The sequence below is a fragment of the Furipterus horrens genome, unplaced genomic scaffold (assembly GCF_987537825.1).
Source record: "Furipterus horrens unplaced genomic scaffold, mFurHor1.1.pri manual_scaffold_3, whole genome shotgun sequence".
NCBI classification, from domain to species: Eukaryota; Metazoa; Chordata; class Mammalia; order Chiroptera; family Furipteridae; genus Furipterus; species Furipterus horrens.
In genome coordinates this window covers 136,647,404-136,663,352 of record NW_028327173.1, presented here as the reverse complement: position 1 = coordinate 136,663,352, position 15,949 = coordinate 136,647,404, and the positions used below count along the sequence as shown (strand labels likewise).

The following is a 15,949-nucleotide window of genomic DNA, read 5'->3' as shown; positions in this document are numbered from 1 at the left end:
TTAAAAATACTGCCTTTCAATCCATGAATATTATGTCTCCACATTTTTTTTAAATATATTTTTTAATTTATTGATTTTAGAGAGGAAGGGAGAGAGAAACATCATTTTGTTCCACTTATTTATGCATTCATTGGTTGACTCTTGTATATATGCCCCAACTGGGGATTGAACCCATAACGGTGTATTGGGATGACACTAACCAACTGAGCTACCTGGCAAAGGCCCCATTAGTTTCTTTCAATAATGCTTTTATAGTTTCCAGCATACAAGTCTTAAATGTTTTTTATTAAATTTATTCCTAAGTATTTTGCTTTTTTGATATTTTTATTAAAAATTTTTTTAATATGCTTTATTGATTATGCTGTTAGAGTTGTCCCAATTTCTTTTCCCTTTGTTCCCCTCCACCCAGTGATGCCCCTCTCTCCAGTTGTCCTCCCCGCCTTAGTCTATGCCCATTGGTTGTGCATATAGTTCTTCTCAACATCCTCCTGTCCACTCCCTCCTACTATGCTTCTTAATTCCTGTACCATCGCCCTCCCTTTCCTCCTCCTCCCTCCTCACTGACCTCCCCCCATAATGTTCCCCATACCTATAATTCTTTTCCCGCTCTTGTTGCCTACTTAGTTTGCCTTTGTTTCAGTTCCTTGGCTTATGTTGTTGGTTGTTGTGATACAGTTTTCATTTTAATGTTCATAGTTTTGATCCTCTTTCTCCTAAATAAGTCCCTTTAACATTTCATATAACAGTGGTTTGGATCTGATGAACTCCTTCAGTTTTACTTTGTCCTGGAAGCACTTTTCTCTGCCCTTCTATTCTGAATGACACCTTCACTGGATAGAGTAATCATGGTTGTAGGTTTTTGCTTTTCATTACTTTGAATATTTCTTGCCAGTCCCTTCTTGCCTGCAGCGTTTGAGAAATCAGCTGATAAGTCTTATTGGGCCTCCTTTGTACGTAATTATCTTCTCTCTTGCTGCTTTTAAGATTCTCTCTTTAACCTTAATTTTTGACATTTTGATGATCACGTGTCTTGGTGTGGTCCTCCTTGAGTGCCACCTATCCGGAACTCTCTGTGTGCTTCCTGGACCTGTAAGTCTATTTCCTTCCCCAATTAGGGAAGTTCTGCTTCATTAGTTTTTCACATAATTTTTCAATTTCTAGTTGTTCTTGAGCTTCTGGCAACCCTATGATTCAGATGTTGGCCCGCTTATAGCTGTCCCATATGTTTCTGAGCCTCCTCATTTTCCTCACTCTTTGTTTCCTCTTTCTGCACTGGTTGACTGTTTGTTCCTTCCCTATGTTCCAATTTGTTGATTTGATCCCTGGTTTTCTTGCCCTCACCACTAGTTTCGTATGTGTTTTCTTCATTTCAGCAGGGCTAGCCTTCATTCCTTCTCCGTCTTAAGATCTGCTGTTAGGACTGTAAGCATTCTTATAACCAAAGCTCTGAACTGAGCCTCAGAAAGACTTCCTATCTGTTGCTTCATTAGATTAGATAGTTGCTGTCTGGTCAGCTGCATGATTGGGATCTCTGTCATGATCTGTGCCATCCTGACCGTTTTGTGTTTACTTTTGCTTCCTTGGGCAGGGCTGTCACACCTCTACGCTATAGGGGTGGAGCCCCGTGTACTTGTCACAGCTGGGCGACCTCTCACCATGCTGTGGTGTTTTCTTCGAGGGTGGGGGTCCAGGATGGATTTCTGCCGTTCACTCTCCGCTGAGAGACCAGGAGCCTCCTTCTCCGTCCCCATCCACTCTAGGCCTCAAAGTCCAAGGCAATTGGAGTCTACCTTCCCCGGCATTGGAAATCGCAAGCTGATGGGTCTGGTCTGTAGCCGGGGTTGCTCCTCAAGTGCTTCTCGCCTCCCCTTAAATACAGGTGTCTGTGTTTACCGCTGTCCCGTCGTTGCCCCAGCTGCCTCTGCCAGCACAGCTTGACCTCTCCGCCCCGGCTTTGCCCTTCCTACCCGTCTGGATGAGCACCACTTCTTTATAACTTCATACATTGGACTTCCATTTATTTTCTGGAAGTTCTGGTTATTTCTGGTTTTGTGGTAGTTGTATTCCTTCTTAGTTGTGGAGGGAGATGGAGCATGTCAGTCTAGGCTTCCATCTTGGCCAGAAGTCTCCTGTGTGTGTTTGCCTCTGCATCTTAGGTAGAGCTGTGGCTCCTATTACATTTAACGGGTGGAACCTTAGGGATTGGTCAGTACAGGGTGACCTGTTTCACCATGTTGTGGCGATATGTGTGGGGGAGGGGTCTGAGGGGGAACAGTGCCGCTTGCCCAGCACTTGCACCTTTTCCAGGCACTTCTCCCACTTCCATATGGGACTGGAGCCTCTCTAACTGCTGCCCTGGCTGTTTTTTCCCAGAGTGGGTGTGTCTGCAGACATTCTAGGACCGTGGGGGCCCTTTAAACAAGCGGACTCTGCTGAGAGACTGGCAGTTTCTGCCTCTCCCCAACCCCCACGGGTTTGCACAGTCAGAAGCAATGAGGCTTTATTTTCCCCGGAGCTGGGACCATGAGCTGTGCAATTTGGTGAGGAGCTGGGAATGTTCTCCAGGTGTCCCTCTTGACTTTTTAAAATGTGTGACTGCGCTTTCTGCTGACCTGCTGCTGCTGCCGCTGCTGCCACCACCACACCACATCCTCTCTGCCCTGGCTCCGCCCCTCCTACCTGTGTGGATGAGTATTTCTTTGTTTGCTGGACTTCCATGCAGTTTGATTTTCTGGAACTTCTGGTTGTTTCTGGTTTTGAAGTAGTTGTATTCCTTCTTAGTTGTGGAGGGAGATGCAGCGTGTCTGTCTACACCTCCATCTTGGCCGGAAGTCCTATTTTATTTTTCACCACTTATGATTACTGAAGGAATTCTCATTTTTTTGTCAAAAATGTAGGTTGCAATTATCTTTTTCTACCAAAGCCTGTTTTGATTTTATGCCACATAAAAGGTACATCACAAGGAAAAATAACCTAAATTTGTTTTTGAGGTACTACTAATGATGAAAATGTTGATGTAAGAACTTCCAAACCTGTGGAGAATTTTTATAAGCATTTACTTGAGTCTATTTGAGCCAAACAGACAACATGCCTGGAAGCAAGATCACAAATGCTCCCAGTTTTTGCTATTAAATGAAATTATTTTCTTAATTTTGTTTTCAGGTTGTTCATTCCTATTAAATAGAAATAGAATTTATTTTTGTATGTCATACTTGTATCTTGCAAATTCAAATTTAGTAACCTTGATGAACTTAGTTCTTAAAAATTTATTTTTAGAGTGAGGGAAAGAGGAAGAGAAACATCGATGTGAGAGCGAAACATGCATCGATTTCCTCTTTTTCATGCCCCACAACACAGGCAGGTATCCCGACTGGGAATGGAACCTGTGACCTTTTGCTTTGCAGGAGAGGATGCCCAACAACCAACTGAGCCACACCAGTCAGGGCAAACTTATTTAGTTGTAATAGTTTTTTTGTGGCTTCCTTATAATTTTCCATTTACAAAGATCATGTCATCGGCAAATACAGAGTTTTATACTGTCTTTTCCATTCTGGGTACATTTTATATCATTTTCTTGCCTTATTTTCCTGGCTAGAACCTCCAATACAATGTTGTTTAGAAGTGGGGGCAGTAGACATCCTTGTCTTGTTCCTGATCTTAGGGGGAAGACTTTTAGCCTTTCACTGATAAATAATATGACGTTAGCTGCGGATTTTTCATAGATGCCATAGACGTTAAAAATAAACACTTGTGCTTGCTTGGGCAGCACATATACTAAAATTGGAACAATACAGAGAAGATTAACATGGCCCCTGTGCAAAGATGACACAAATTTGTAAAACGTTCCATATTAAAAAAAAAAACAAACAAAAAAAAACAAAAAACTTGCTCTCCATGCAAGCCATGTTCTGTTATGCCTCTAGGCTTTGCACTATTTCTTTGTCCTTATGTCCCTGGCAAACTCAAGCTTCAATCCAAGTAGTTGAGACTCTTTCCTTGACTGTCTCCAATAGAATATATCCTTCCATTCTCAGAGGTGCTACAGTACTTTTTACATTTCCCCACGTTTTTCATACAGGACTATAATGATTTGTCTCACAGTTTTCTGAGCTCCCACAGGCAAAGACCATAGTAGCCCTCTCCCAGATCTGAGGTGGCATCAAACAGTAGTGGATAAGCAGTGAAAGTTGGTTGTCCAGTGGCCAGGCTAGGTTGACTAAAGGAGAGGAATGGGAGTGAACTTCGTTGTCTTCATGTAGATTTTTAAGGTTAGAAATGTACCCCGTAGGCCCTGACCAGGTAGCTCAGTTGGTTAGAATGTTGTCCTGATACACCAAGGTTGTGAGTTCCATCCCTGGTCTGGGCACATACAAGAATCAACAAATTAATGCATAAATAAGTGAAGCAACAAATCAGCATCTGTCTGTCTCTCTTTCTGTCCTCCCTTCCTTCCTCTCTAAAATCAATAAAAATTAAGAAACATATCCCATATATCCTTTTAATGTTCACTTCAGTAATCCATTACAGCTTTTAATTGTGAACACAACTAAAAACATTGCTAAAATCTGTTCATGTTTCAATCAATACAGCCTCTCCAAGGAGAGTACTAATTTCCTTGTTTGCCTGAAAACTCCACAAGTTCCTTGGGTACCTTCTAAATGTAATATTACAGGATAAGTAATACTTTCTTTCACAGTATCGCAACATATTTTCTGTCTGTTACGTGGTAAGACCATTGCAGGCTCTCAGTTCTCAAGATCTGGCTACTCTAATTGCTTTATCGGTCATGTAAACTTGAATAAGTTACTACTACAAACCTCAGTAAAAGCCCCCCAAATAATCATTTTTTTTTCATGGGGTTAATGATGAGGATTCAATTAGATCATGTGGTTGTTGAATTTTAGAGCAACTGACAAGATGTTAGTTGTTTTAGCTACACGCATTTACCCTTTTCACCTACACTGAATTGCTTGGGCACAAGGGTCTGTATCTTCCCTGTGCTTCATTAATTCTCCACAATTGCTCCCATTTTCTGTCTTCACCTCTTCTGTCAAAGTCAGAGAATCTTGCTCTCTTCCACCTACCCTCCTACAGGAGCTGCTCTAGCTTTCTGAGTGTTATTTTCCTTCCCTGTCCTTTTTCGCAGCTGGTATACAAAGAATGGGTCATTGAAATGCCCCATTTGATACCATTACTCACAGTGTGTGTTGGACAGTGTCATGAGCATGTAATTTCTTGGCTTTAAATGGGCTCTTCCAAAAAGTACAAGTGCTTTCTCTTATGTCCCATCCTGTTGGTTCTCACAGAGCACTGGAGACAGTGAAGAGTATGATCTCCTATTTTATCATCAGCTACCCAAAGTTAAAGAGTCAATATTGGAATCAGTTAAAACCCCACAGACATTGTTCTACAGAATGTGTTACGCACATTTTATAACTGAAGGAGCTGCAGCATAGAAAGAGCATCCAGAAGGGGTTTGAGTCCTGACTCTGCCACTGAATTTCACTCGTTTCCATTTTCTCAGTAGTTAAATAAGATAAAAATAATAACTATTTCAGGGGACTTTGGAGATTAAATGAAAAAGGTTATGAGTTCTCCAATAACATGAATATTACTGAGAGCCCAGTAGCAAGGCCTCAGCCATGGATGGGCAGGAGGGGAAGGAGTTGGGAACACTGGTGCTGTGGGAATCTGCGGGCAATGGCTCTCCCTTCTCTGGAAGAGACTGGACTCAATTTTTTTTTTTTCTAAGAATCCTCTCCAGGACCACCCCACCCTTTCTTACCTCCAGGCCTTTGCTCTGCCTTTATCCTTTGAGTTGAGAGCCCTGTAACTGTGTCCTATGCTCTTGCCTGATGGCTTCCTGCCCAGAAGTGAACTCTCACTTCCTCTGGGATGTAGCCTTTTGGTCCTCCAAACAACTGTCCTCTTTTTCGTCTTTAATATTCTTAGTATTAGATGGCCTTGAAGCTCTGAAGGATGGCCTGTGCCCTAAATACCCAGGATTAAACAAATATTAACGTTTTGAACATATATCGTTTGTCAGACTTAGGGGTTTCAAAGTTGAGTAAGACAGCCCCAGTTGGTGTGGCTCAGTATGTTGGGCACCATCCAGCAAACCTAAAGGTTGCCAGTTTGATTCCCAGCCAGGGCACATGCCTGAGTTGCAGGTTCGGTCCCCTAGTCGGGGCGCATATGGAAGGCAATCAGTGTTTCTCACATTGATGTTCCTCTCTCTCTCCTCCATCCCTTCCCCTCTCTAAAAAAAACAAAAAACAAAAACAAAAAAAACAAGACGAAGTTCCTGCCCTCAAGGAGCTTACCATATAGTGGAGTAATTTAAGAAGCACTTGCATTATCTTGTTTAATCCTCATAGCAGCCCTTGAAGGAAGCTGGAGGTTAAGATATTTGCCCAAACTGGTAAAGCCAGGTCAGGGCTGGTCTGACCTAGAGGTGGAAATCCTAGTCTCCTACTTCCACCATTGACTGCCTAGAGACTCACCTCTCACTTCCAAGGGTAGTGACCAAAGCTTGGAAGGACTTGGGAAGGTGGCCACAGTGTGCATCAGTGAAGAGGTGTATTTCTGAATCTAAATCATATCCCAGCTCTGGCACTCATTAGCTTTGTAAGCTTGGACAAGTTACTGAGCCTCAGAACATTGGTTTTCTCACTTATAGAAGAATACTGCAGCGGGCACCCATCGTTTTTACCTGTACAACATCCAGTCCTAGTTCTGCTGACAGCACTCAGTCAGGTGTTGCTTTCCCTCTCTGCAGCTGTCAGTAAATGTGGGGGATTGGGGGGGCATGTTACTCAAGCCAGCCAGTCACTTGCTTTCTGGAAATAAATCTTCAGTAGTGTGACCCAAAAACTGAATCCCATTGGAGTTCATTCATCCAGGTGAAGCCCTGAAAAAATATTACTGGTTCCTACTCCCTCTGGTCCCTGACCTTTTGTGACTAATTCTGCTTCTCCTAACATTCTCTTAGCTCCCCACCACAACCTGCTCTACCACATCCCTCTATTTCCCTTTTTGTTAAAGTTCACTAGAGTCAATCAGTTTTTATTGTTTGCAACAACAAAATTTAATTGACCCAAACACTTATCTTGCAGTGTTGTAAGGAATAAGTGATTAAATGAAGTTTGTAAAGTGCCTAGCCTAGTCCTAGAAGCATAGCAGGCAATCAGTAACAGGTGGCAGTTGTCTGTTAAGTCAACATGGGTTGGGGGGATGAGGGGGCAGGGCATAGGGACTGGGAGGGAGATTGTTATTCGTTTTGGTTCCACTGAGAAACCTTCCCCCAGGAGGTAGTCGGAAGGACAACAGAAGGGAGGGAAGTCCAGGCTATGGTATGCTCATTTATTCAAAATGTCTTTATTGAAACAGAATGATAGAGCAAGAAAGAATGAGGTCTGGCAGGATGTCTTTGGGCGCAGAATGAAGCCCAGACCTAGTGCTTACAATGTGGAGCTCTCTCCCTGTCCCCTGACTCTTGCTAAGGACGTGAACACAAAGCAGCAGGAAAGAGATGGGGTAGGGACAGCCCTCTGGGCTCTCCTTGATGGCTGGCGTGAGGTGCCTCTGAGACTTCTGGGCAGCCTGCCTTCCTCACTCAGTCCTCCCAATCTCCTTGCCAGGGCCCTATGTCACCTTCCTGTACAGGCCAGCCTCCTGCCAGGGTGCTCAGAGGCCACTCAGAGGGCAGGGTTGGGGGTGGCAAGCAGCGGGACATGGTCACAGCGGTTAGGGGGTGGCTGCCGTAGCAGAGAAGGCCGGCGGCACAGCTCCCCATCCCGGAGCACCTCAGGCAGGAGCTTGCGCTTGGTTTCTGGCAGAAGCATGATGCTAAGGATGCAAAGGAGAGCACAGGCTGCCAGCACCACATGCTGCAGGAAGGCTCCATGACCCATGTGAAGGCGCTGGGCTGGGCCACTCAGTCCTCCAAGTGCCCCCAGTGCCATGATCAGGCCCAGACCTCGGCCCCTGGGAGAGATGGAATTGGCTCTCAGCCTCTAGCTGTGGGCCTCGCCACAACCCTTCTCTGGCAGCATTCCCTCCTTCCTCCCTCAGGGCCTGTCCTTGGCGGGAGACTGGGAGGTCTGGCCTTGCCCCTGGCAGTGCCCCTGCTCTCACCGGACAGTGGTAGGGATGACTTCAGCAGCAAGGAGGGTACTGAGGAGGCCAGCAGCTTGGGAAGAGAAGAGGCCAAGGACAGAGAAGGTGGTGATGGCAGCTTCATTCAGATCTAGAGAACCAAGAGGGAAGTGTGAATGGAGGTGGAAGACAGTACTTGGCCTAGTCCCTGTCTTCACCCCCTTGCTTGCTGACCCTATGGCTCTAGCTGTGTGGGCTCTGGGCATTCACTAATCGATTGGGAGAGCAGACAAGGTGTGTGCCCAGGGGAAGAACTGTGGAGATCTGGGCAGGGGCTGGTCTTGTCTTACGAGGCTTCTGCCAGAAGCAGTGCCTGAACCTGTCTGAGGCACCTCTGCCAGCGTTCCTTTGCTGAGCCCACACTTTGGGGAAGAGAGGATGCTCACAATCCCACAGGCCCAGCAGGACCAGGGATGCAATGCCAGTGAGGGTCATCGAGAGAAGCAGGATGCCCCGACGGCCAAATCGGTCCACGGTGACCCCCAGGAAGACGCAGGCCAGGGCCGCCGTGCCGCTAGCCAGCAGGGAACACAGGTAGAATTCCGATGGGCTCCCTCCTCCTCCCACAGGCTGGTAGCAGTGGCGAATGGCGTGGGCAATAAAGCTGTGGGAAGGAGTGGAAAAGCAGAGAAGGGTGCCTGCATCCTCGTCCGCAGCCTTCCACAGCCCTGGCCGCCCTCTGCGGGGTTCTCAGGCCTTCCCCACCCAGCCCCCATCCATCTACTGGCCTGGCCCTTGGTTCAGACACCCAGACTCACTTGGTGAAGCCCAGGATAAGTAGATTTTTCCAGATGTTGCGGTAGTTGAGGAGGGATGCCAGGGAAAAGGAGGATGTTGCAGGGAGAGGGCAGGTGTTCTCCAGGTCTTTGGGGGAGAGAGGGAGCAGCTATCTGTTAGAAGGAGCAGCTGAGAACCCAGGGTCCTCCCACGTGAGTGGTGGGGACACTGGGAGAAGGTAGCACAGTTATAACTATGCAGAGGGCACCATCATGTGTATATGTGAGAGATCATCTGTAAGGACCCCTGTCTCTTACCCTGTAGGGCCTCCTGTGCTTCCTCTCCCAGCATCTGCCCATGGGGACGGTTCCGCTCAGCTAGGATTCTCAGCACTGACTGGGCCTCCTCAATCTGTCGCTTCACTATCAGCCACCGTGCAGACTCCAGAAACAGACCAGGCCAGCTGGGGGCAGGGTTGTGGGGTACATGGTGAAGCCTCCCATCTCCTGACACAGGGATAGAAAACTGCCCCCTCTGAGTGGCTGGGGCTGGAGCAGGCCTTGATGAGGGACAGTGGGGAAGAGGGGTGGTCTCTGGGCTAGAGCTAAGCTGGAGGAAGAGATGAGAATGGCCAGATAGCAGGTGAAGGGTGATACTGACCCATAAAACAGGAAGAGGATGCAGGGAGCGGTGATCATTCGCTGCAGAAATCGCCAGTCCTTAGAGACAAGGGCCAGGCCCAGGAACAGGAAGTGCCCCCCTACCCCCACCAACTCCCCTGCCAGGGCCACCCGAAGCCTTTGGGTTGGGTCGCACAGCTCCAGGCCTAGAGATACAGCAGGGACAGGGAGGAGAGGTCAGGGAGGAAGGAGGTGTGGGAGAGGAAAGAGGGAGGGAAGAGGACAGAGAGTGAGGTCAGACTCCGAGTGGATATTGCAGCTGTCGCCTCACACAGACTAACGTCTGAGTGGCAATGAGTGGAGAGATTGTTCAGTTCTCTCTCCTCTCCTGCTCAAACCTGGGAAGGCTTGAGGGTCAGAGTACCTGGTGAGTGGTCAGCATTCCCAGTTACAGGCCCTTTCACATCCGACCTTATTTGACCCTCATACCAACCCTTATTCAAGGTTACACAGCTAGTCAGGATTTCATTCGTTAAATAAGACTCTTCCCTGACAGCAGTAAGTCTAGGGCAAAGAAGGCCTTAAAGATAGTGGAGGGAAAGGGGTATGGAAAGAGCAAGACCTCTGGATCCTTCAAAGGCCCAAGCAAGAAGACAGCTGAGATTCTGAACAGCTGAAATTTGGGGCTGAAGAAGGAACTGAGAGGACCCTAGGGGGCACTGGGAATGACCTGGGATGCAGACAGGTGGGGGTGAGTCCCAAGGGATCTCTTGAAGGGTGCCACTCACGCATCAGGTAGACACCAAGGTCAACACCAGCAAGCAGAAAGCCCAGGAGGAATCGAAGAGCCATGACACCTGTGGAGGAGCCTGCAGCAGCTCCTCCCACTCCACAAGGGCCCACCAGCCCCAAGGTCAGCAGCACAATCCCACGACGGCCAAATCTAGAAAGTGTAGAGGGTCTCTGGTTACCCAGACTCCCTGGGGGAGGCATTGCTGGGTGGGGCCCAGCTGCCCAATTCACAGCTGGAGCTATGAGGATGAGGCCTTGGGAACAAGTTGGACTGAGGCTAGAGAAGATGGAAAGGATTGGGACCATGGGTTAAGTGACATTTGGCAACTAGGCACTGGGGTATGGCTATAGTTCTGCGGGGATGGGACCAGACTCATGTAGATGGGGCTATTGGTCAGCGCTGAGAGCATTTCCCCATGGAAGTAAGACCAACCATCAGGGGGGATGGAATATTGCTTAGGGGACTTGGAACCATTGATCCTTGGTTACAGAGGTCAGTTGAGATGAAACTTATCTTGCTCAGACTGGTCAGAGAAGATGGGGTCACTGATATATGGGGTTGAAGCTAATGATCATTGGTCACTTGTGCACAGAGATAGTACTGGTCAGTGAAGACACAACTACTGATCTTAGTGGACTGAGTAATTGATTTTGGGGGATGAGGCCATTGTCCCATGGGTATGGGGTGTGAGTCTACTAGTCCATAAAGATGGTCAGTGGAGATGGGGTCACTGACTAGAAGATGGGGCCACTGATCCATGGGAATGGAGACATTAATCCATGGGGTAGGACCATGGATTAGTGGGGATAATCCCTAATCCTGAAGATTGGACAATTGATCTGTGGTGACAGAGCCATTGATTCATGGGGTGATGATCTTAGTCCATGTGGGCGGGGCTATTGATCAGTGGGGATGAATCTCTTAATCCATGGGGATAATCAGTAAGGATGGGGTCACAGACCAGGGGAAATTAGACCATCAGTCAGTGATGATGACAGGGCTGATCCTTGGAGGCCAGTCTGTGATCTTTGGGGATAAGACCAGTGATCTATGGGGATGAAGATTGGGATCACTGGTCATTGGGAAGGGGGCCTGATCCCTGAGAGTAAAGCTACTGACACAGTAGATTGGGGCCATATTTCCATGGGGATAAGCTTATTGGTTAATGACGCTAAGGCTACTGAATTTAGGAGACTGAATTATTGGTCTTAGGGGATGAGGCTATGATTCCATTGGAATGATGCTACTGGTCTGTGAGAATGAGGCCACTAATGCATAAGTATGGGCTATTGACCTATGGATTTAGGATAATTTGCCCACAAGGATGTGTGAATACTGGGCAGAGAGGATATTGATTTTAAGGAACTGGATTACTGAATGTTGGGGTACTTTTGGTCCATGGGAGTTGAGCTATTATTCCATTTGAATAGGGCTGTAGATCAGTAGAGAGGAATCTAATAATCCATGGGGATGGTCAATGGAGGTAGAGCACCTGGTCAGTGGTGATGTGTCCAGAATGTGAGGAGATGGGAGTTTTGATCCCTGGGGAGAGCTATTGGTTGGTAGGGATGAGCTGATCCTTAAGGTGAGGCCACTGATTCATATAAATGGGGCTTCTGGTCTGAAAGGATCTGAAACCACTGAAACCCATGAGGATGGGACTTATAATTTCTAGGGTAGTGGTGCTATTGTGGTCCTTGATCCATGGGGGTTGGACTATTGACCCATGAGGGTAGAATCATTTGTCTGTAGAGATGAACTGTTGGTTAATGGGAATGGGGATGTTGATAGTTAAGAACTAACATAATGATCTTTAGAAATGAGGCTAATAGTCCACATGGATGGGGATGTTAACGGGGATGAGCCTATTAATCTATGAAGATGGGGAGGGAGGTGGTTAGTGGTGACAGGAACAGTAGAGGAGGAGCTAGGACTTTTGATGTGTAAAGGTAGGGGTTTTAGTCATGGGGATGGGGTCTTTGTAGATGATATTGTTGATCCATGGATATGGGGAATGAGATTGAAGTCATTCCCTTGTGCGGAAGAGGTATTGGAAGGAGTATTTCTTGATGGGAGTGCAGTTGAGACAGGGGTGGGGCTGCATATCACTGAACAGAAGAAATCCGGAGAAGGCTGCAGAGTCCAACCACTCCTCTTCGGCCTCTTGCCAACATCAGCTGCCTGGCCTAGCCTCCCTAGCATCCCCTGCTTGCCCTGTCCCTGTTAGCCCTCACCTGTCCGTAGGGTAGCCCAGGAACAAGTAGCCGGAGGCAAAGCCCAAGATGAAGAGGATCTGCTCCAGGATCACCTGCCAGCCCAGGTCACACACCAGATCCCACTGGGAATGTGAGAGGGATGGAGTGGGTGTGAGGTCCTGCGCTGGTGGCTCTCAGCCCGAGGCCCCCAGACCCCGCGGCCCATCCAGGTGCCTCACCTGGCCGATGGCGTTGGTGGTGAGCACTGGCAGGCCGTTATAGTCCCACTCCTTGAGACAGTGGTTGAAGTCCGGCGGGGCAAAGCCACTGCACGAGGGGTCAGTACTGGTGGCGACGCGGCTGGCGGCGCTGGCAGCAAGCGCCGCACTGGCGACGCCAACACCGCTGGCGTTAGGGGGTTGCTCCCAGGCAGAGGCGTTGGGGGCAAAGTCCCCGTAGTGGCAATGCAGTGGGGGCGCCAGTGTGAAGATGGGGTCCGAGGCCAGGCCCAGCGCCACGAAGAGCACGGGCAGGCAGCAGAGGCCGAGCTGTAGTTGCTGGCCCCCGCCCAGCGCCCCTATCTGGGCGAGTAGCGCCTCGAAGCTGAGGGGGCCGGGGGGCACAGCCAGCGACAGGCTGCTGCTCAGCCTGTCGCCGCCCGCGTCGCCCTCCCCATCCCGCTCACGCTCACGCTCCCGCTCACCCTGCAGCTGCTCTGTGGGCACCGCGTCTCCGAGGGTCCCGACCTGCTGCGGGGGGAAGGGCGGGGAGAGGCAGAAGAAGGGTGAATCGTAGACAACTGCAAAGCAATGGAGGAGGGCGGGCGCACGGAGCGCGCACGAGCAAGGGAGTTAGGGGAGGCGGATAAGCGGAGGAAAACGCCAGGCTCTGGGTGCGGGAAGGTGATGGCATAGCCCTCAGGGCGCGAACACTTACTCCATTGGTGCTGGGGGTGATCTCTACAGTGCTGTCGATTTTGCTGCCGCCCCCGCCATTGGGCTCGGGGGTCCCGGTGGCCACCCGGGGAGCCAGCTTGCCAACCGAAGGGGCCCTTCCAGGCCTCACCAAAGGGATGCCCTTGTCCTCTGGCCCGGTGGTGCGCCAGGTGCCCGGACACAGAGGCCGGAGAGACCCCGCTCTGCAGCTCTGGACCCGCTGGCGCCTCCTTCGTCTCCGCGATCCCCGCGCCGATTTCCCCTCCCCTTCCTCCAGACTCTCCTCCCCTTCTCACGTCAGCAGAACCTTCGGTCCAGACTCTTCGTCAGAGAGGAAGGGGGGCCAGGGCTCAGGAGAGGGAGGGGATGGGGCTCTGTCTCTGTTCCCTGGGACTACGGGCCTTTGCGGTAAAAAGGGAAAAAAGCTGAAGGTTAGTAGGTAACCAGGTAGATGCCAGAGATTCTTTCTTTGCTTCCAATTCTTCCTCATCATCCCTCCATTCATCCGTCCATGGGTAGAATTTATGAAGCTTCTACTCTGTGCTTGGCCTTGTGCTGGACTTGGGGGATAACAGAATGGACAAGACATCTTGGAGTAGTTTTCTGGAGGTACAGATGAGTATATTGGCGATGACAGTACAGGACATGCACATGGAGCGCTGAGATGGGCACTGTACTCAGCCCTGGCTGCACTCCTGTGCAAGACCACTTCTCCATGTTTCACTCTGGTTGAGTCACCATCATTTTTCAACAGCATTTGGCACTGCTGACCACCCCTTCCTCTAAATACCTTCTTTGGCTGCTAAGTCTCACACTCCCCTGCTTTTCCTTTTTCTTCTTCTTGCTTGTTTTTTCTCCACTGCAGGCCCACTCATCATCACTCAGTGTTTGTGATCCTCAGAGGCTGAGTTCTAAGTCCTCCCCTTCCCCTTATCTCACACTGTTCTGTGCACCCTCAATATAAATAATACAAACCAACACAGACCTGGTCTCCAGATGTACATTTCCAGCTTCTGTTACTGAACCACTTCCCAAAATTCAGGTTTGGTGCCTACATGCACTAGTAAGCCAAACACTGAGACACTGGTGCTTGGGGCAGAGAAATGTTTATTCCATTTGGCCAAATCAAGAGGACAGAGCAAGATCTCTCAAATTTGTCTTCCTCAAAAAACAAATGTAGGGAGTAGGGGAAACAGCATTTCAGGGAACTGAGGGAGAAATCTGTTTCTTCGATCACTGTTGAGTTAGACTTCCACCTCTCTGAGCCCCAGACGCTAGAGGCCACTTCTTTGCCCTCTTGGATGACGCATAAGGACCTCAATGTGGCCCAAGACCAAACTCATGCTCTTCCCCCAGTAACCTGGTTGTCTTTTTAAGTGCATCCTCAGTGAATGGCATGCTCATCAACCAATTGTGGCCAGATATTCAGGTGACAGCCCTTGAAGTGCCATCTTCCTTATCCCCACATCAAATCCTTTACAAAATCATGTCCATTTTACTTCCTGTGTATTTCTTCGATATTCCCATTCTCCCCATCTCTTACTACCATTAATCAAGCTATCTGTTGCACAGACTGCTTTAGCCTCCTAATTCCTAGCTGGTGCTGTGCCCACTTGTTTCAATTTACTTTCCTCATCTGTTATATATAGTGCAGATGAAGTGATTTTTTCAAAATGCAGATCTGTTCATGTCTCTTTCCTGCTTAACAACCTTCAATGGCTTCTCCTCACCATCAAGGTACAGTAACATTTTAGACAGCTCGTACATGGTCCTGCATGTTTGGCCCCATGCTCTCTGCAGCTCGCTTCTCCTTTACTGCAGTCACACTGGACTTCTTTCATTTTTTATCAGTACCACAGGGCCCTTGCACAAGCTTGTCTGGATGCTAGGCTTCTCCTCCTCGAGTCAAGTGCTCATCCTTCAGCTGTCAGCTCAAGCACATTTGCTTCAGAGAAGCCTTCCCTAACTCCTAGAATTGCTACTCAGTGTCATTTACAGACCAGCAGCACCCACATTACCCAGAAGCTTGTTAGAAGTGCAGAATCACAGGCTTTTTAACCAGATCCCCATTAGAGATGCACTTGCCTAGATTTGACACCTAGTAGGTACTTTTTTCTCTAATCTCAGATAAGGGCTGGAAAGGAGTGTCCTGTCAGTCTGTCAGGAAATCCATCCCCTTTTTTCCACTAAACCACACTTCTAATTTGTCTCCTGTTCACAAATTTTCCAAATATAGGAAACTCTTCTAATGCACTTAGCAGCCTCCCACCATTTCCCTTCCCCCAACTCATTTTAGTACCTTTTCAGGATTTACTTCAGTGCTGGTACCACCAACATTCCTTGAGGATTTTTCTGTGTTCTTGTGTCTGTCCTGGAATTATCCTTTAAGTTTATGTGGTGTTAGACTGTTCATATGCATTATCTTGTTAGGGCCTCACAACAATTTGTGAGACCATTATGATCAATTCTCCATTGAAGCTGAAACCAGAACTGAGGGACTGACAGGACTTATCACAGACACATAAGTACATG

At 48.4% G+C, this 15,949-nt stretch overlaps 1 protein-coding gene and 1 non-coding gene across 2 annotated transcripts; one reads left to right on the top strand and one right to left on the bottom strand.

The window, feature by feature from the left end:
• Window positions 1-3,750: 3,750 nt before the first annotated feature.
• On the top strand, window positions 3,751-3,855 carry LOC150016058 (U6 spliceosomal RNA). The gene has a single exon (XR_016510170.1). It is a non-coding gene; the product is annotated as a U6 spliceosomal RNA (small nuclear RNA).
• Window positions 3,856-7,348: 3,493 nt separating this feature from the next.
• Window positions 7,349-15,184, bottom strand: SLC22A17 (solute carrier family 22 member 17). The gene is made up of 11 exons (XM_090268322.1): window positions 15,148-15,184; window positions 13,419-13,705; window positions 12,722-13,231; window positions 12,522-12,625; window positions 10,283-10,437; window positions 9,535-9,700; window positions 9,192-9,337; window positions 8,916-9,021; window positions 8,544-8,761; window positions 8,137-8,248; window positions 7,349-7,986 (listed from the first exon to the last, which is right to left on the bottom strand). The coding sequence occupies exons 1-11, from the start codon at window positions 15,182-15,184 to the stop codon at window positions 7,698-7,700; spliced, it is 2,130 nt and encodes a 709-aa protein (XP_090124448.1). The 3' UTR covers window positions 7,349-7,697.
• Between the last annotated feature and the right edge of the window lie 765 nt (window positions 15,185-15,949).